The sequence below is a fragment of the Mustela putorius genome, unplaced genomic scaffold (assembly GCF_011764305.1).
Source record: "Mustela putorius furo isolate JIRA1106 unplaced genomic scaffold, ASM1176430v1.1 tig00000551_pilon_pilon_pilon, whole genome shotgun sequence".
NCBI lineage: Eukaryota > Metazoa > Chordata > Mammalia > Carnivora > Mustelidae > Mustela > Mustela putorius.
In genome coordinates this window covers 2,116,370-2,136,573 of record NW_025421412.1, presented here as the reverse complement: position 1 = coordinate 2,136,573, position 20,204 = coordinate 2,116,370, and the positions used below count along the sequence as shown (strand labels likewise).

Genomic DNA, 20,204 nt, shown 5'->3' with positions numbered 1-20,204 from the left:
AGAGATCAAAGTAATTAAGTGCTATATAGTAGGAATATTTCTTAAACAACCAAGATAAGTGTAAGCAACATCTAGATTCGGTACTGTTTTTCCAATTCAAAGCAATAAAACATGCACTTTTCAGGTCTGTCTCCATGTGTGGGAGAAGCAAGGCCAGCGCTGTTTTTTTCTCCATGACCCTTGACCTTTGAGAGGCTGTTGGGAGAGTGTTCCGGGGAGTGGAGGGTTGGGGAGGCGGTGGGAGGGGTGTTGAGGGAAGGGATGTGGCTCCCCTGCACACAGGTACCGTCAAGGAGGAGCTTCTGGGCCAACAGCTCCTGGGTCAGGCTGCTTTCCTTCTCTTCCAGCTGGGGGTTGGGCACCCGGCACTGGTTCTTGCCCGTCACGGACTAAATGCTAGCATGTGCACTCCAGGCTGTCCCAGGTCGCGAGGGGCGCCCGTGGTTCGTGCCTTTGGTTTTGGTGGCTATGTGGGTCTTACATTTGAGGGTCCGCGGAACCACCAGATGGCTGGTGAAAACAGCTTGCTGGGCTCCACCTCGGAGTTCCTGATGTCCTGGGTCTGGCTGGGTTTGAGAATTTGCGTTTGACAGGTTCTCAGGTCATGCTGCTGCTGCTGGTCCAGGGGACCACGTGGGAGAAACACCGACAGCCCCCTGAGCTCATCAGCCCAGCCACACTGTAACTCAGACCAGCCCGATTATCTGCAGGGCCCTCTAAGAAGACAGGAGACCGAGGTGTGACCACTGAGGGGCTCTTCTTCAGGTGGACACTGGTGGCCTGCCCATCCTGGCCACCCCCTCGTGCCTGGAAAGTTCCCTAACTGGTGCCTTTCACTTCGAGACAGAACAGACCTCATGCTGCTTCCCTATGGGCTTTTGAAATGTGGGGGTAGAGAGGTTGGAAGAAATCTCGCCTTGCGTTGGAAGAGGCAGTTGGAATTCATCTCAAAAATGGGATTCCCCACCTGTTTTTGTGCATCTAGAAAATTCTTGGATAAACCGAGAGACACAGCAGAGCGCAAGCTCACAGGTGTGTGTGAGTGCTGACGGGTGCGCTTCTTGAATGGGGCACTGAGGGGGAATCCTTGAAACACCTGAATTAGGGTCAGGAGGAGCCTTGGCTAAACAGAATGCAAGTCACTAAAAGCTACAAAGAGATGCAGAGACCCAGGCAGGGCTCCCCGGTGACACTGGCTGTTAAGGGAAGAGGAAGTCACCGTGTTGCGGGGCTGTGGTGTTAGGGAATGGCCGCTGGCAGGAGTCCGGGAAGCCTGATCCAAACCTAGCAGCCTAGTGCCGTTCCGTGAGGGGCTCAGCTGACCGTGACTCCTGACACTGCTTCTAAGGGGTGGCGGGTCTGTGGTCCTTAAACGGGGACCCCTCGCTCTCAGAAGGTCGGAAGGAGACTGCGGCTGCTGCTGGCCTTCAGCTGGCACTGAGAATGCGCGCTTTGATCTAATTCCAGTTTATGCTTTTCAGTTAAGGAGCCAACCGATCATTTTGTTGGTGCAGATGGAGAAAACGGTGACCGTTGCGGACACCTGCCCCCAGCCCAAGTCTGGGCGCGGGCTCCTTCCCTACATTCCAATCTCTGGTGTGCACCTGAGCGGCCGTCTGGCCTTCGGCAAAGGACGTCGGAATCGCGGAGCAGCGGCTTTCAGCAGCCATCCTAAAAAGGCTTCAGACGGCAAGGAGAGGTTCTCTGGAAGCAAATGAAAAAATGGGAAATCTCAGTAAAGACACAGGACTCGAAGGAAAGAAAGAAATGGAAAGTACAGAAGTGAAGACTCAGATAAAAAGACTCGCTGGGCGGGCTCCCCGGTGGAGGGGACAGGACGGAGGACAGAAGCAGGGAGCAGGAAGCCTCATCCGTGGGTCTGCGGCGCCCGGGCTGGGGAAACCGCGGGCAGGAGCGTGGAGGGAGCTGCTGTCTTGCGGCGTCACAGACCCCGGGCAGAAGACAGTCCCAGCTGTGGTTGGGCGGCTGCCCGCCTCCACCCTGTCCCTCCCCTCCACCTCCTCCTGCCTGCGCCGCTGTCCCCACCTCCCTGAAATGTCAGACTCCCATGAGGTCTTCATCGGCTTGTTTTGGCTCCTTTGTGACACTTAGGAAATGAATATAAGACAGCCCTACTGCACGCACGGCTTACGGACGGCTGCCCGGAGCACCGGGCGGTGGGAGCCTGGAGAGGCCCGAGGGAGCAGGCCAGCTGGGAGAGGCGAACCCAGTGCGGGGCCAGCGATTTTCCTTCATGATAGAGAGGAAAGCTGAAACCAGAGAGGGGCTCCGGGCAGCTCCCGGCTAACTGCTGCCCCCACATACACGGGAGAAGACGGAGCCTGGGATGCTGAATGTGGGCAGCCCTGGAGAGAGGGGGCCGGTGGCTGGCCCCAGGCTCAGCTGGCGGCAGGGTGCCCCGTCCGTCACAGCAGAAGGGGTTAAGGTTAAGACTCCCAGGAAAACCCAAGGCTGTCTTTCATTTCTCTGTATCATGCTGCCTGCGGTGATTACACTTCCAAGTGTTTTTAAGAATAGTTCCTGTCTGAGGTATTTGATTCTCACATTTGACCGAAGATCCTTCTCTTGTGTCCTAGACACTCTGTCAGCTCTGCTCACCTTCACTTCTACTGAACAAAGAGCGCGCTGAGTGCTTGGCTCTGCCACGTGTTGACATTTTATCCCGGCAGACCGAATACCCTGCGTACGGCGCATCTCCTCTGAGTGCAGGAAGCCTTCCGTGGATGTGCTTGGTACACAAGTAGATTACATAGCATGTTGGACCATGTCAGAGCGTGTTGGACCATGTTAGACCATGAAAAGTGCTTTGCAGAGAAGCAGCAGGATGGGAGGGGGTTGGGGAGTACCAGCAGTTAGGGCAGATGTTCCTGAGAAGTGGCATTTAAACAAAGGCTCCAGGAATATGAGAAAAGGAGTGATATGAATGTCTGTGAGATGGGATTTCAGGCAAGGGGAATAGCCTGTGCAAAGGTCCTAAGGTAAGAGCCTTCCTCGCAAGTTCTGGGAATAGCAGAGGCCGGTGTGAGCCAGGGGAGAGAAGCTGGCTGATGAGTTCAAGGAGGGAACAAGGGAGCAGACTGTGGAGGGCTCACTCAACCATCATAAGGACTTTGACTTAAAAAACAATTAAGAGGCTTTATTTTCTAGAGCAATTGAGGTTTACAGAAAACTGAGCAGAAAGTACAGAGATTTCCCACACACCACCAAGTTCCCCTTTTACCATTTTGCCCTCCTGCAGTATGCTTATCACTAGGGATGAGCGAGTGCTGACACATTAATAAGTAAAGTCCACAATGTACATTAGGGTCACTTCGTTGTGCACTCTGTGGGTTTGGACAAACGTCCACCATCACAGTGTCATACAGAGTCGTTTCACTACCCTGAAAATTCTCCATGCTCTGTTCATTTTGCCAACCCCCGGCAACCACTGATCCTACTGTCTCCATAGTTTTGACTTTTCCAGAATGCCATAGAATTGGAATCATATAGGATGTAGCCTCTTCAGATTGGCTTCTCTGTCTTAGAAATAGGCATTTGAGTTTCCTCTGAGTCTTTCATGGCTTAGCAGATCATTTCTTTTTATCACTGAATGGTTTCCCACTCTCCAAGGCACCACAGTCCATTTACACATTTGCTACTGAAGGTCATGTTGTTGATGTCCAGGTGTTGGCAGATAAGCTGGTGTAGATATCTGTGCTCAGGTTCCCAGGGATGTGTTTTCAGCTTTTGAGTGAAGCGGATTCACCCAAGAAGCAAGATTGCTGCATATGGTGAGATGATGGTAAGTTTGGTAAGAAACCACCAAACTGTCTTCCCAAGTGGCTGCACCATTTTACGTTCCCACCAGGTGTGAAGAAGAGGTTCCTCTTGCTCCACATCCGCACCAGCAAATGGTGTTGCCAGCGTAGAATTCTGGCCATTCTAACAGGTGTGCAGTGGTTTCTCCTTGCTTTAATTTGCAGTTCCCTGATGACATAGGGCGTGGAGCATCTTTTCATATGCCTACCTGCTGTCCGTGTCTCTCTTCTTCAGTGAGGTGTCTGTTCAGGCCTTTTGCCCATTTTTAAGTTGGGTCATCTGTTTTCTTATTGCTGGGTTTTAGGAATGCTTTGTGTACTTTGGGTACAAGTCCTTGATTGTGTATGTCTTATGTAAATACTTCCTTTTGGTCTGTGGCATATCTTCCATTCTCCTATAGGAGGATACTGGGAGATTCGGGGGGTTCTGAGTAGAGGAGTCATGTGACACACAGATTATAAATATGCAGGGAGATATTCCAGTTATAGTAATATGGAAGAATGGAGTTCTTGATTATACATTGGAAGCCTTATCTTTAATTAATGGTCAGTTTTTCTAAGTGAGTTTTTGAAAATGAATTTCCCACCTACAGACACAACTCATCTTGTTCACAGCTGCTGCCCATATACTCTGATACTTAAGAGTTTCAGGAGAAAACTAATGATCTGTTTATCACCTTTTTATTAGTCACAGTTAACAGGAAACTCTCAACTGGCTGTCGGGTTCTGAGAGCATCCCGGGCTGCAGTCTTCTCCTTTGCCTGGCCTTTCCCTCTAGGGAGGGTCTCAGCTGCTATTTATAGAGAAGCACTCGCCAGCACAGGTCCTTAGCCGTTTTCTATCCCTGTAGTTGGGTTTCTTCCTCTGATGAAGCCTCCCTTTAGCTTCCTAGTTTCCAAAATCATCCAGCTCTCTCTGCATGCCTCAAGCCTCCCACACGCTATCAAGTGGATTAAAATAGTGTGTGTTCTCAGGTGGTCAGTGTCCAGACTTCTGTCTCTGAGGCTTTCATTTGCCTCAAAGGCAGCTTCTCAAGCAGTTTAAAAATGGAAGACAGACTCCTTAGCTGGGAGGGAAGGGCACAAGGCAGTGCACTGCTCTGTAGCTCCCACCATGGCCCTTCCATTTGGCTGTGTGCGGGTAGGGGCATCCAGAAGGCTACCTCAGAAGCAAGTATGAGTAGCTAAGGCAAAACGAACAGGGAACAGCAGGGCAAACATAAAAACTCTCCGAGACGTCTGAGAATACAGATTTAAACAGTGGGATGCCACTGCTGGCTGCAGGGATGGGAGAGTACATTCTAGCCTGAGGTGTCTTTGGTCCAAGGCAGGGCTGAGGCTGAGGCAATGAGCAGAACTGGCCGACTGAGCTGCCACTAGTGGCCCCATTCAGAGAGCAGAATGTGTGGGCTCTCAGAGCAGGGGTGGGAGGTAGTGGGATTCCTTCTGTCCTAGTGGGTTTTCAGACCTACTTACTGCACTGATATTACAAGGATATACAGCAGGTACCCAATTTGGATTTATTTAGCACGTTTGTATCAGAGGCCCCCAACTTCTCCACAGGCTTTTCCACTAACAGAGAACAGAAGGTATCACCAACCATTCTGAAACGTGTTTGGCAAGAGAGGAAATGGATGCCAAAGGGTCGGAAACAACACAGGAACGAAGCTGAAGAATAAAGCCAAGCCGTTTGCAAGGTTTGCAAGATGCTGCACCGTAATTCGTGGGTTGTTCTCAGCAGGCCACAAGCAGGAGGATGAGAGAAAAGAAAGAATCTTCCGTATGAACCACTGAAAACTTGAGATGCGAAAAATCTCTGATTATGAGGCCCAAGTCATTATTTTATGAATTTGTCCTTTTCTGCTTTCCCGCATCAAGATTCTTCAAAGGCCTAAAAACATGGCATCTGCTTATAGAATGTAATGAGACATGAACTCACAACGGCTCGTCCCCGGCACCTCTGCTCCCCCGGGGTCCGAATCGCAGCCAGACAGAGCACACACGGTTTCCCAGGCTGCTCTCGCGCCACACCCCTGCCTGGACTGATCTAACGTCACGGAGGGAGAAAACGCCACTTCCGTGGAGAGACTTAGTCTAGGTTATCTGATGAATGTTTTATGTTCATATTCCTTCGAATCCATTTCTGGCATTGGCAGGAATCTTGGACGGTTGCCACCATCTCTGAGGTCTAAAAATGTGCTTCTGGAGTTGGTGGGAAGCAAGCCTCAGGGGACTCACGAGTTAATTTAAGCTGTGCAGTCTTGCTGGTCTTCTTGAGAGGCCACGTGTCTGGGATATATGAATGTCGTTGGGGAACTGGGGATTTGGTACATTCATATTTGTTTTTGCCTTTTATTTTGGCTGGTTTCACACTAATGGAGCACATTTAATTTTTTCCCAGATGACCGTAGCCCCTGCACAACAATTGGGCTGTTGGAGATATTGAAGAAGGAGAGCAAAAGAAAAATATACTTTATTAAAGGCTTAATTTTTTTCCTTCAGTAAGCCACATCTAATCCTAGGCTACACATTTCTGGGAGATGGTTTACTTACTGGGTATTTGGTGATCAAGTTCTTAATTTCAATGGGATGCTTCTTTGTTTTCCAGTGGGTTTGGAGGAAGAGATGCCCAGTAGGCTGGCAGGCGAGCCCTGTCCACTGTACTTTCACTTCACTGAGCATCACTGGCAATAGAAGGAGCACAGAATGCTCTAGAAGAGCAGTCTAATGAGAATGGAGGCTACTGGGTATTTAGAATTGGAGGACCCGTGAAGTGCTAATCAAGGAGACCCGAGGCCTTTAACCATGGCATTGCACCTCCACGAGGGTTGTGTGTGTGTGTGGGGAGGTTCTACAAGGATTCCAACCCATTGGCAGCTGGGCTCTCCAGGGACTCTTTTGTAATGGGGAAGGCATCTTGGCCTGAGGAGAACACTAGTTTGGAGTGTTTTCCTTCCTCTTAAAAAAAAATGTATTAACAATACTTATGTGCTATAAAATTCACAGGGCACAAAAAAGTATAAAGTAAAAAGGAAGTTTCCCTTCCCCTGACCTCCAGGCCCCCCGTTCCTTTTGTTGAGGCAACCCTTGTTCAAGGTGTCTGGTGTGTGCTTCCAGAGAAATGTCATGCTTCTCTAAGCACCCATGTATGTTTTTTTCTTGCCTCCCCTTTTTTTTCATTAAAGGTGGGACGTGATGCATACATTCCTCATGTTCCTTTTCCCCTCTTAGTGCAACTAGGAGGTCATGATAGATCAGTGATTAAAGCTGCTGCCTTTTGAAAGGGTCTGGGGGGCGGTGCTCTGCTTGCGGAAGTACAGTATGCTGTAGTCGACTCAGGCCCTTCTCTGGATTGTTTCCCATCTGCTGCTGTCACAGGCTGTTCTATTTTTAGTTCACTGGGTTAGGGTCCCAGCAGCAAATGGTGGGCACACTAGGCAGAGGTGGCTGAAGAGTTTACTGCAGAGGGTGTTAACAAAATGTGGGCAGGGGTGAGGACAGCCACGAAGAGAAGTGGAGGCACCCCAGAAAGCCATGAGCTCCCCTCGGCCTGTAGGAGAAGGCGGGGGAGGTGGGTTATAGGAGCTGCTGGGAGCTCCCACCAGGAGCGGTGGTCTATGGTCAAGGAGCACAGCCAGTCTGTGTAAAGGCTCAACAGTGGCCCCCTGTATTGCGGAGCCCTGAGTTGTAGCGTCTGCCCGTTTCTGTGGTGTAAATTCTTGTACCGTGGCCGGTTCCAGTGACCCATGTGGTGTTTCTGAATGCAGAGCTCGGCTGGGGAGCATGGGGTCAGCTCCTGGGAGTAGCTCCAGCACGTCACAGTGGCACCTAGTCCCTGCTTGGGCTTCTGACCAGCTGAGCACCCAAGGAGGGAGAGCAGGGGAGCCTGGTGGCTGCAGTGCCCAGAGGCCTGCCTCCTGGAGCGGGCTGGTGCAGTGGGCAGGCTGCAAGCCCTGGGGCAGATTATGTCTCTGCAGTCCGCATTTCCTTGTCGGTGAAGAACAGAACTGCCTCCAGTGTTCTCTGAGCCTTTCTGTGCTAGGGTCCTCTGCCAGCTCCGTGAGCTGGGTGACCCGAGTGGGCAGTATGCTGATTGGGCAATGGAAGATGCCTGGGGCCCCTGCACTTGGGAGACTCATGCCTAAAATAGGAGAGAGGGTGTGCACAAGCACGTCTGGCTACGGGGTGGAAGCGTAGCTCTTTGTAGCCATGGTGATGAGACTGTTGATGGCAGAGACCCTAAGACCTCTGTTCTGGGGTTTGGAGTTTGATATCTCAGTGGGGGGAATACAAATATTTCTTGATTAATGGTTCAGCTGGCATCTGCCACTAGTTCTCGGAGTATGGTCCTGGTACCTTCAGCATCTCCTGGGATGCCAGAAGTCCACAGCCTTGGGTTCCACCGCACACCGAGGGATTCAACTCTGGCAGGGTGTAGTGACGGTACTCTGGGTGTTCTGACACTCGCATTGTGTTTGAGAATCACTGAGTTATAGGATATCTGTGTTCCAGACTTGGCTGAAAGCCAGTTGGATGGGGCATCCCAGAGACCCCTTGCCCCCAACTTCTGGACTTCACTTCAAACGTCCTCAGTCAGAATCTCTGGGAACTACGATCCTGGGTAGTTAGCGCGTTAACCAGATAGCACGCCCCTGATCGTATTCTCTGCTCTTGATCTCATTTGTTGCCATGCATGGACCTGTCTGAATTAGCTGCCTTGCTACAAGTGCCTGTTCTTTCCCATGAAGTTTTGTAAACTCAGACCTGCTAAACGCTTCCAGGGAAGTCAGCTGGCTGCCCAAGCTGACACTTTTTTTGGACCGAGGGTGGCCAGCCGGTTGTTCCCAGCATGGAGAGGGAGAAGAGAAGGAGGAAACTGGACAGCTCTGGAAGTCTCTGAAGTACGACCGTATCATGGCTGTGATGTAGTTTATTGCAAATTCTCAGGACTCCTGACACATCCTTTATCAAACATAGAGTACAAAGGGTGTATTTCCAAGGAAAGTCACAACAGTTTGGGGACTGTCCGTGCCTTTGACCGATTAGAGTTCTTGATGGAAAGACCTGAAGTTAATTGCTGTGGGAAATTTGGGACAGGATTTTTGGGGGGTGGATTGGGATTTTGTTGGTCATTGAAAAGTAGCCACTAGAGAGAGCAGAGGACTGCTTGACTTTGGGTTGTGGAGATGTTGGTGATTATATGTAAAGCTGCTGTGTGAATTCCTTTTTGTGGGGAAGGCAGAGGGAGAGAGAGAGAGAATTTTTTTTTTAAGATTTTGTTTATTTATTTGACAGACAGAGATCACAAGTAGGCAGAGAGAGAGAGAGAGAGGAGGAAGCAGGCTCCCTGCTAAGCAGAGAGCCTGATGTGGAGCTCGATCCCATGACCTTGGGATCATGACCCCAGCTGAAGGCAGAGGCTTTAACCCACTGAGCCAACCAGGGGCCCCGAGAGAGAGAATCTTAAGTGGGCTCTATGCCCTAACCTGACACAGGGCTTGATCTCAGAACCTGAGATCATGGCTTGAGTCAAGAACAAGAACCGGGTGCCTAACAGACTGGGCCACCCAGGTGCCCTGTGCACATTCTTACACACAGCTTTTTGTGGGCGTGTTTTCATCTTTCTTGGGTAAATGCCTAGGGGAAGACTCGCTGGCGGCGGCGGGGGGGGGGGCGCTTATGTAAGTTTAACTTCTAGAAAGACTGATGGTTTCCTGTGTGTATGCTTTCCCACTCCCACTAGTCAGGTATTGGCTGCCAATGGCTTTCCATCCTTGTGGACACTTGACAGTGTCTGCCTTTCCCATGTTATCCATTCTGGTGGGTGCAGAGTGTTACCTGCGGTTTTAACTTGCGTTTACCTGATGACTTGTTCACGTGCTGTCGCTCATAGAGCTTCTCCAGTGAGGCATGCAGGGGCGCGGTGGGGAGGGTGTCTTCTTTTGCATCTCTGGTTTAGTTCTCCCCCTGCAGCCTCACCCATGACCTCGACGGCCAATCACTCACCACCCCAGAAAACACCGGCGGCTTCTCAAACGTCACACCTTTGAAAATGCAGTCCATCTGCCTCCACCTTTCCGCTCCAACTCCGATGTCCATCTTGTTGCTTAGGCCTCTGGCCCTCCCCTGCGTCCACAGTATTTATGCTCTATTCTGTGCTTCCATTGTCCACTGTCCATGTTGTGTGGGATTCTTCCTAGGCCCATGCAGGGCAGGGTCCTGTCTCTCTTTGCAGTCGTGGTACTTGTGACAAGGTCTGGCATAGAAACTCGACTTGTTGCTGTTTTTGTTGCTCAAAAGCTAGACTTGTTGAATCAGCTTATCTTCCCAACAGCTCTGTGACAAAGACCGAGCCTTAAACTGAGGATAAAGGTGTAGACCCAGAGGGCTCAATTGACTTGTCCAAGGTCAGCATGTGTGTTATAGGGTGAGGCAGTACTTACTAGAGAGTTTTGACTCTCTTACATTATAGTTTTCCAAACAGGTATGTTGTTTGAGGTACAGTATCCATGGAACAGGCTTGCGTCATGCCCCCATGTGCACACACGTGGAGACTTTTAAAACAGGTCACGTCCAGTTGCTCAACTTGCACATACAGTCACTTCTCTGAGAAGGTGCCTGAGATCAGGGAAGGCCACAAGCTCACGGAGCCATCCCAACACCCCCTTCTCCCACTTCATGTAAAAAGGCAGACCATTCACTCACTTGTCTCTCTGAGGCACATTGCTGCAAGATGGAAAACCTTCCAGCTGTGTAACCAACAGAGAAATACCCCTGGTGTTGAGAAGCAGAGGGTTTAAAGTCTGGAATTTTGCAGCTCAGAGGTTTCTACCTGATCACTTTCAGAGAGACTGCAAGGAGACCCTAATCATGCTGTTAACGGATGCTTTCAAAATTTTACTGATGATTGATTATATCTGGACTTTGGCGATGTAATTCAGAAGGCATCAAAGAATGAAGTTACAAAATAACAAAACTCCTTTCATTTTTTATTTACTTATTTTTAGGAATGGTTTCTCAGCGTTTGCAAAAACAACCCCCAAGACAGGAACAGAATTAATGCTGGACTCTCTTTCTTTCTAGCAGTAAGGGATAGCTGTCCATGAGTAAATGGACTAAAGAAACCCTCTACATCTCATTAAGATACACATTTCCAGGTAAAGTTTTACATTTTACATTTGATAAATTTCCTCAAAAATCGTTAACATATTGTTCCTATTGTTGGCGGACTCATACTAGTTGTGTTTCTTTGGAAGAAAAATTGTGACCATTGGATCTTGACGGCTTAGTAATCTTAAAGGCAGAGCTGACTTGTGTGTTAGGTGAACGTGATAACCACTACACAACGGAAACAGATTAGAGCTGACTTTTGTGGCTGGAAGCTGTCCTGCAGTCAGGTGAGCACTGAGCTAGCAACTGCTGAGCCACTGTTCCTGGGGAAGTGCAGGGTTGGTTTCCTCGGAGTTCAGATGACAACACTTTGTCTCCCAGTCGACACGTGATCTTGTTTTAGTGGCATTTGTATGTGAAGACCGCTTATTTAATATGTGTTCCTTACAAATAACTGTTTCTTCATAAGGAAACACTATCTCAGGTACGGCACCATGCAGTGACGGCCTCTCCTGTTCAGTTGCACATGGCGTGCACACAGCACACACATACACACTCTATGCCGCACAGGACAGTCACGAAGGAAAGCATTCCACCAAGACAGAACACTTGGAATCCTGTGAAAACATTAATGAAGACCTGACTTGTGGTGGAGCTTACTCTGTGATGGGGCACAGGGCAGTGTGGTTAAACCTCGTGACCTTGACTTGCCCCTTGGAAAACCAAAGGAGAGTGTGTGACTTACTTGGCGGAAGAGGAATGTGTCAGTGAGGCTGGCATGGGGGATCTGGTGGCTCAAAGTCCACCCCAGGACTTTGGCTTTCACTTTGTGATGGTGTCAGCAACGTTCCCTCCCAGACTGGCTTGAGAAATTCCTTCAGCCTTGTCTGCTTGGCATTTCACCTCAAACCTTTAAGTGTTTCAGCATAAGGGACGAATGCAGCGAAGGTCAGGCGCCAAAATGTGAGGCTGCGTTCCAGCACAGGGTCACACTCTTCCAGATCAGTAAAACCTTTTCCCAGGGCAGAATTCCATGCTGATATTTTGGCTGCCGTGAGAGGGACAATTCTTGGAGTCTTGGGCTGACTTTCGTTGCCATCGTCATCATCGCTGACACCAGTGCCAGGCTTTGCCATCTCGTCCAGAGATGGGTGGGTTCTTGGTGGGTTCTACTGCCATTTCTGCCAAGATTTCCTCCACGTCTCCCTCCCTCATGTCTCTGAAGCCCTCTCCACTTATCTGCTGTGCAATATGCATTATGTGTTCGACACTGTTCTTTATATTTTCTGTAACACCTTCAAAATTTTTCACGCAGTCGGGCCAAACATTGCCCCAACAGGTATGAATAGTAGCCTGCTTGCTGCTGTCCTAGGCGGTGCTGACGTGATCTACGACGCTGCGTGTGCTGACGGATTTCCAGTAGTCCATCATGGTGGTTTCCTCACGGGCGTCGAGAGCCTCAAAAGCCTTGCTGTAAAGCTCCCTGGTGTCGTGAGCCTTGAAAGCTTTTATTATGCCCTGATTGAGGGGTTGGATGAGAGAGGCAGTGTTTGGGGGCATGAAGAGAACTTCTATGTTGGGGCGGGCATTTTCAAGTTCCTCGTGGCAATGAACTAGGGCATTATCCAAAATTAATAAAATCCTGAATGCAAGGTTTTTGCTGTGGAGATAGCGTTCAGCTTCTGGGGTGAAGCAGTTGTGGAACCAGTCCCAGAATATTTCGGATGCCATTCACACTTTTTTGTTCCACCTCCAGTGGACCGGCATACAGTTTAGCTTCTTCCCTCTACGTGCCCGTGGGTTTTGGGCTCTGTGTACCATTAGGGGTTTGCACTTAAAGTCACCCTTGGCATTGGCACACAGGAGCAAGGTTGCATGGTCTTTGAATGATTTAAAGCCAGGAACCTTGGAGGCCATTTCCATTATATAGGTTTGTTTGCCGATGTTCTTGTAAAACAAGCCTGTCTCGTCAGCATTGAAAACCTCCTCTTCCATATAACCCTTCTCACGTATAATGCTTAGCAGATGCCTTTTAAATTCTTCTGCAGCTTCCTGATCTGCAGGACCTGCCTTGCCTGGAAGTTTAATGTTTTTCATGTGGTATCGCCTTTTGAAACATGCAACCCAGCCTGCGCTGGCCGAGAAGGGTTTAACCTTTGTCCGACCTTGGGTAACAGGACTATAAATTTCCTTGGCTTTCAGCCTCACGACAACACTGTCTACTATGCTGTTTTTATTGGTTGTCATCTCCCGAATCCACAAATTTAGCTGCTTTTCCGTCTTTTCCATAGCTGCATCACACATAATCGATGTTACTTTAGCACTTTCTGGAGCGGCCTCGCGCACAGATCCACGGATGTCCTCTTCTTTTTTCTGGTTGTACCGTATTGTTGATTCGTTCACATTGAATTCACGGCCAACAGCACTGTAACTCAGGCCTGAATGGAGCTTATCTAACACACATATTTTCTCTGTAAGGCACATTACAGGCTTCTTGAGCTTCGGAGCACTAGACAGCGCCTTAGCAGTACACCCAGGGGCCATTTAAAACAATAAAATCCACAAATAGCATAAAAAATGTGAGAAACGTGTTTTCAGTAGACTGTGAAAAGGGTATCTGCTTACATGGCCGGCTGAAGGAAGGTGGCAGAGCAAGGCCTTCAGTTCAGCGAGGAATGTGTGCGTCAAGGCTGTTCAGATCTTTCACTGCTCTGCACGTGTCTGCGAATGAGAAAGAGCCACAAGTACTGATCTGAGTTACAAATTTTATCGTGTGGGTGGATTTGCACAGAATCCGTGAACAAGGATGGACTGTATTTATATGGGTGTCTTGCAAAAAAAAAGTCAAATTTTTTAGTATAAAAATATATTAGTTTAGGATGCTGTTTTGTTGGACGTGGAATGGAAGGGAGTTGAAGGAGAAAAGAATGTAAAATTTCTGACTTTTAAATAAGAGCTGGTGGGTAATTCTTGAAGACTGGATGGATTTTGTGTTTCTATTGTGTTTGGAGTCTCCTGGACATTTTTAAAAGGAAGCTTAGCAGTTTCAGAAGTCATTGGGACCTCGGAGTGGCGGCTGGCCCGCGTCTGACAGCAGGAGGGTCTTCGGCCCACGCCCGCGCTTCCCCAGGCCTGTGCCGCAGAGCGAGCAGGGTCCGCTGTGCACGGGACGGACAAGACGACTTCGGTCTGGAGGAAACGCCGCAGTTTCTTGCCGGACTTCTTAGATGCAGGGTCCGGTGTTCGGCTTCGCGGCTCTCAACTCGCCGTCTGGGCGGTTCAAGCGTTGCGAAGGCCGGAGCTGCTGGAGCGAAGCGGACCGCGCCGCGGGCTCCCCGGCAGGACGGAGGCGCGGGGACGTCCCCGCCGGGGCCCGCACGCCGCCCGGGGCCTCCCGCACCGAGGCTTCCGCTGGGCGGCGGCGGCTGGCGGGGTCCCGGCGCGGCCCGCCCGACCCCTGCCGCCCGGAGGTCAGCGGCGGGTCCCCCGTGTGGCCGCGGCCCCGGGGCCGCCCGTGAGCGAAGCCGCGCTCGCAGCTCCCGGGCCGTGCGGCGGCCGCCGTCCCGCCGTCGGGCCAAGCCTTACCGGGGCCCCGGGGCACGCGGGCGTGCGGGAGCGAACGCGGCGCGTCCTCGCCGACACGCGCCGTCCGCGCCGGGCACTTCGCACGGCCCCGGCAGGAGGCTCGCTCGGCGGCCGCAGCCCGGGGCGGGTCCGCCTGCGCCTCCCGGGCGCGCTCGCCGCGGGGGCCGGGCTCTCCCCGGCCGCTGGAGGTGGCGGGCGGCGTCCACGCCACGGGCCCGAGGGCCGGCTGCCGGGAGGAGCCCGCGCGCCGGGCCGGCCGACCGCGTCCGAGGGCGAGGACCGGGAGCCGCGCGCAGGCGCAGGGGGCGGCGGCGGCGGGGAGGGCGGGGCCGGAAGGGCGGCCGGGGCGCGGTCTGAGGACGTCACTGCCGGCGGCGGCGCACTTCCGGGGGGCGGGGCCGGAGGTGGGGGCGGGGCCGGAGGTGGGTGCAGCCCGGAGGAAGGAAAGACGGTGAGGAGAGGCGGCGGCCGAGCGGGCGGGCGTCTGGGGCGGCCGGGGTCGCTCCGGGTCCGCCGGGGCCGCCCGTCCGCGCCGTCTCGCGCGGGGCCCGCGGCCGGGGCTGCGGCGGCGGCGTCGGCGGCTCAGCGCCCGCGCTGTGTGTTGCAGGTGTACCCGGAGCCGCGCGGCGAGAGCGAGTGCCTCAGCAACATCCGCGAGTTCCTGCGCGCCTGCGGGGCCGCCCTGCGCCTGGAGGTGAGCGGCCCGGCGGGGGGGGGCGCGGGGGGGGGGGGGCGGTCCGGGGGGGCGGTCCGGGGCGGGCGGGCGGGCGGGGGGGGGGGGGGGTGGGGGGGGGCGGGGGGGGGGGGCGGGGGGGGGCGGTCCGGGCGGGCGGGCGGGCGGGGTGTGGGGGGCGGGGGGCCCCGGGGCGCGGAGGAGCCGGTGCGAGCGAAGCCCGGAGGCTCGGGCGGGCCGCGTCGGCGCCGCCGTGGCCGTCCGAGTCCCCGGTCCCCGCCGCCGCTCGGGTCTGCCTTCGGTCTGCCTACGGGCGGCCCCCGGGACCCGCGTCCGGTGTGCGCCGGGCCCTCGCGGTTCCCAGCGGGCAGGACGAGCGGGCGGGCGCCCCCAGCCTCGCTCCGTTTCCAGCCGGAGAGGCGGCGGCTTTCCGCGGACGCGGCGCTGCGGGCAGAGGGGCCAGCTGTCGCGAGCGGACGGCGCGCTGCCCTCTCGGCGCCGGCCGGACCCTCCCGGGCCCCCGCGCCGCATGCGGTCCCCGCGGCCGCTCCCGGGAATCCCAGCTTCCCCGGTCCGGCTGGCGTCTCCCGACCGCGGCGCGCTACTGGGTCCCGGAAGCCCGGCTCCTCCGCGGGAACTGCGGGTCACGGGCCGTGGGCTCCGCTCCGGGCCTGCGGCGTCCCCGCGCCCAGCCTCGGGCGCCTCCGCCCTTGCCCGCCTGCGGCCGGCTGCTGGAGAAGAGCCGGCAGCCGCCAGCGCACCCTGTCCTGCGGCCGAGTCCGCGGAGGTGTCCGTCCGGCGAGGACAGGCTCCTGCAGGCCTCCTGGAGGAGAAGCCAGAAGCCCCCGAGCCGGCGACGGATCGTTGCTCCGAGCGCGGACCGCGAACGCCAGCCCGGCAGCAGGTCGGAGATCGGGACACGGTCCTTGTGCGCGAGCAAAGCGCCGTTCGGGAGGGGGACGCGGCGGCTCAGAAGGGCCTGTTTGTCTCGGTGACGAAGCCCCGGAACCGAAGTCAGGTTCGGAGCCGGCGACTAAACAAAGAATTCTCAAGACGGCGTTGGTGCAAAATGGTGGTTGATTACAGCCCGGGGACAGGCCCGCGGGCAGGCAGAGCTGCTGCCCCGGCGGTGAGGTCGGCTCGTCACATTCCCTTCTGCCCCAGCGTCCTCCAGCTTACGGTGGGAGGGAGACACAGGGCTTCCGGGACCGAGAGCCACCTGCCTCTGGAACTTTGTGCTGTTGATCAGGTCACCTCCCTGTGGAGGTCTCAGGACATCGGCAGGGCAAGGGACACTGCTGTCCCGCAGGACTGCCGTCCCGGCAGGTCAACCAGCTATCGCTTTCCGGCGGTCGGGGCGCCCGAGGAAGGCCGCACCCACGGAGGGAGCGGGTGGAGAGGGGTGCAAGGCGCCAGCTTCTGCTCTGTCCTCAGCCGGCCTCCTGCGCCTCATCATGCGGCCGCACCACCCCGATGGCGCCCATCTCGTCCGATCTCGGAAGCTAAGCAGGGGCGGGCCTGGTTAGTACTTGCACGGGAGAAGGGCCTGGTTTTACCCTTGGCTGCTTCCTGGGCTGTGAGCACACGCGCTGCTGGCGGCTCCCTGACTTCTGCTGTGAGACGGATTTTTTCCAACCAAGCTTTGCTTGGTGTTAGGCTAAGTTTGAATTCAGCTTGCAGATTAGATGATAATCCTACAGGTTGGTGTGGCACTCTTCAAGGACGCGCTAACGGTGAGACTTAAAAACCGCTCCTCCTCCACGTTCAAGAGTTGCTGTTGGAACTTCATATTCCAACTCTTCCCTAGACTGGTTCCCTTAAAGACGCCCTGGAAGAGGTCACTAGCCTGTCCTGAGCCCCGAGAACGGTTCTAGGCATACCAAGGCCTTCAATAAATTTGTAGTTGATAGTAATTTTTTTTTAAAAGATTTTATTTGTTTATTTGACAGAGACAGCGAGAGAGAGAGCACAGCAGGGAGAGTGGGAGAGGGAGGATCAGGCTTCCCTTCCATACGGGGCTTGATCCGAGGACCCTGGGACCCCCAACGACTGAGCCATCCACGCACCCCTAGTCATTGTTTGTTTACAAGGAAATTGGGATGACTCGTTTTTAAAGAGTCCGTTATCTCTTCTGGTAAATGGGCACCTTCTTCATATGCTTCCAAGCTCAGTTGAAAGTCACACTTCAAACTCTTAATTACCTGAGATAATTAAAGTGAGAAAACAGCACATCAAAACCCTCCAGTTGTTGTCGCTTTGATTGTCCCCTCCCCCCTTAGGAAATCACCCAGAGAAAGGAGTCTGCTGTGGTGTGAGCCCAGCTGGGGCTCCAGACCTGATCTCCGTGGTGGGAAGGGGCCGGCCTGTTCCCAAGCCCCTTGACCTGGCCTTGCGCACCGACCGGCTGCAGCAGTTCCCCAGGGGCTTTAAAGAAAACGACGTAGAAAGGGAACTTGCATTTTTGATATGTGTTCTAGGCTTTCCAGGCTTTATTTTTATGCATTCTAAAAGATGAGAGGAACTGTTTGAAAGGATAGATCCAATCCTTAAAACTGAGCTCGAATTCCAGGTTAGCTTTTGTTCTAGGATGTGTCAAGGTGCTTTTCTGAGAGTTCAGAGTGAAATACGTTTGTAATGGATTGTTTTTCGTAATTTCTTTTACCACTTTTTTACTATACTAAGTTTTAAAGATTGCTGTTTTTTGCTATGTTAAACCATGCTATGACTTCTTAAAGGAAAAGAGGAATTGAACTATCAGTTCTCTTAATTAACTGTAGAAAACCAGGCATGTCCACCAGCAGGTGGTTCCGGAGCTTTGATTTTAAAGGAACGCTATGCAGTTTGCATTTATTAACCCTTGGGAAACAATTTAGGTTTTTAGTTGGAAAACATTTTTAAACTAGGGGAAAAAACAACTGTGGGAAAGCCACACCTGTGGCCTGGGCGACCTTTTGTTTTTCTCTTTGCTACTGATCTTGCATCTCATTTGAATCCTTCATTTCCTTGAAATAGTTTGGGATTTGATAAGAATTCAGGGCCCCCCCCTCCCCCCCCCCCGCCACGTTCCTCAGGGCAGACTAAGGTAAGATCCGAGAGATGCCCCTGTTCGGGTAATTAAAGTTGATGCTTAAATTTACTGACAGAGGAGCTGGTGCTGTGGTTGTCCAATTACTTGTGGGAATATTGTGTTGAGAATCCCTAGTTTGCCTGGTATATGCAGCTGGGACAGCATTGTCCTAGACCTGCGTGCGACGTAGGCCAGAGAGCGAGTCTTGCTAATGGGGACGAGGTGCGCTGTCGTATAGTTTCCCAGAGTCTCCATTGTGTTTCTTGTTTCAGTTCTCAGTTGTGTCTTTATTTGTGAACGATTTTTTTTAATGATTTTATTTATTTGACGGAGAGACAGGGAGAGAGGGAGCACGAGCAGGGGGAGTGGGAGAGGGAGAAGCAGGCTTCCTGCTGAGCAGGGAGCCCGATGCGGGGCTCGATCCCAATGCGGGGACTCCATGCAGGGATCATGACCTGACCTGAGCTGAAGCAGACAATGGCTGAACCACCCAGGCGCCCCTTTTCTAAGGGACTCCACATGTCGCATGTTCTGCTCCTCTGTCTTGACCATGGTCTGGCAGTGAGGAAGCCTAGCCCCGTGCGTCTGCGTTTTCAGCACTTACCCTCGAGCCACTGTTGGGGCCTTGCATCGGTATTAATCCTTGGATGGGGCACTATGAGCTTCAGGGTGTAGGGGCTTTTAAACACTTTGAACCCTGGCCCAACTCTCCCCCGAGTTTTCCTCCTGCACCTTACCAGCAGCAGTGGGCAGACACTCTTTGTACCTGCCGTGTGTTTTCTTGACCTCTGGGGCATAAAGAAGCCTGTTGGGATAAACATTTGGGTTTCTTTTCCTCAGTATCCTCCATGGTGCTCCCATTTCTGGGTAGGTGGTCTTGGAGCTGGGGGACATTCCAGATGTCCTGCACTGCACGCTGGCACTGGAGGACAGAGGTTGCAGACTCAGACGGGTCTCGTGTTGCCTCCCGGCCTTTCCACGCTCCGCTCCTGCAGCTCTGCATGCGGTGCGGGCGGCGCTGTGCCGCCCAGTGCTCCGGCTCCAGGAGCGTCTCCCTCTGCGCGCAAGGAAGGCGCTTTCTCTGAGGTCCGGGGAAGGAAAAGGAGCCCAGGTGGGCGCTCCGGCATTGGAATCAGCTGGGCTGACGTAGTTAGTGGGGAAGTCTTGGAAAACGTGGTCTTCCACGTGTTTCCGAAAACTCTTCAAAAATGCAGGGAAGGACAGACTGTTTTATGATAGTATGTATAATGCTTGGTGCTCTTTGAGATTTTTAGCCCAGGTTGTGATTGAAATTTTGTCCAAAAGAATATTTAAAAATAGGGTCATAATTAAAACATGTTTACATGAAACTTCAGTTTATTGACAGAGGTTTTAGAATTAATTGAAACGAAATCCCAAGTGCATTCGTAGCCCTTTTCCTACGGATGGAATGCCCCAAAGTGACCAGTCCCCCAGCAGGTGTGACTTTTGTCTTGGATTGAGGCAGATGCATCGTCGAGCTGCTTGCTACAACCTGGCGTGAAGGTGTGTCGAGGCCGCGTGGCGGTATCTTCCTTTTCCTTAGCTGGTCCCCTTCGCTGTTGGCGCAGTGGTAAGCGGAAATGGTTGGTCATGCCGCAGGGTTTGGCTTGCATCGATAAAGCTCTTGAGGTTTACTCACCATGCCTTTGTCAGAACTTGCCTCTTGTGTGAGGGGTGGAGTTCAGTTCGGAAGGTACGTATTCTCTGGGCATTCTGTAGGTGCTCAAAAGTGAAGAAAGCTGAATTCTCTTTAGATATTCTGGTTCTATTTAGTTTACTGGCAAAAAGTGTCCCAGTTTGACCCTCTGTCTTACATCTTTGTGTCTTGCCAAATTATTTCATGGGGTAAGCTCTTCGTCACCTCCGGATCTAGGCTGGTTTTGCAGAGTAAATAACTAGGCTTTCCCTCCACTTCCGGTCTGTGCTGTGGC

The 20,204-nt window shown here is 52.9% G+C and overlaps 1 protein-coding gene across 8 annotated transcripts in view; it reads left to right on the top strand.

Annotated features, from left to right (window-relative positions):
* The window catches only part of ARHGEF7 (Rho guanine nucleotide exchange factor 7), a 122,416-nt gene that overhangs the window by 11,733 nt on the left and 90,479 nt on the right, over window positions 1-20,204 (top strand). For 3 of the 8 annotated variants that reach the window (XM_045081291.1, XM_045081288.1, XM_045081290.1), the window contains exon 2: window positions 15,120-15,206. In XM_045081291.1, coding sequence (XP_044937226.1) covers window positions 15,120-15,206 — 87 coding nt within the window. Of the gene's footprint in view, window positions 1-14,896; window positions 14,964-15,119; window positions 15,207-15,657; window positions 16,090-20,204 lie in introns of those variants that run through there. The other 5 variants (XM_045081296.1, XM_045081294.1, XM_045081289.1 and 2 more) reach the window with 4 other exon arrangements.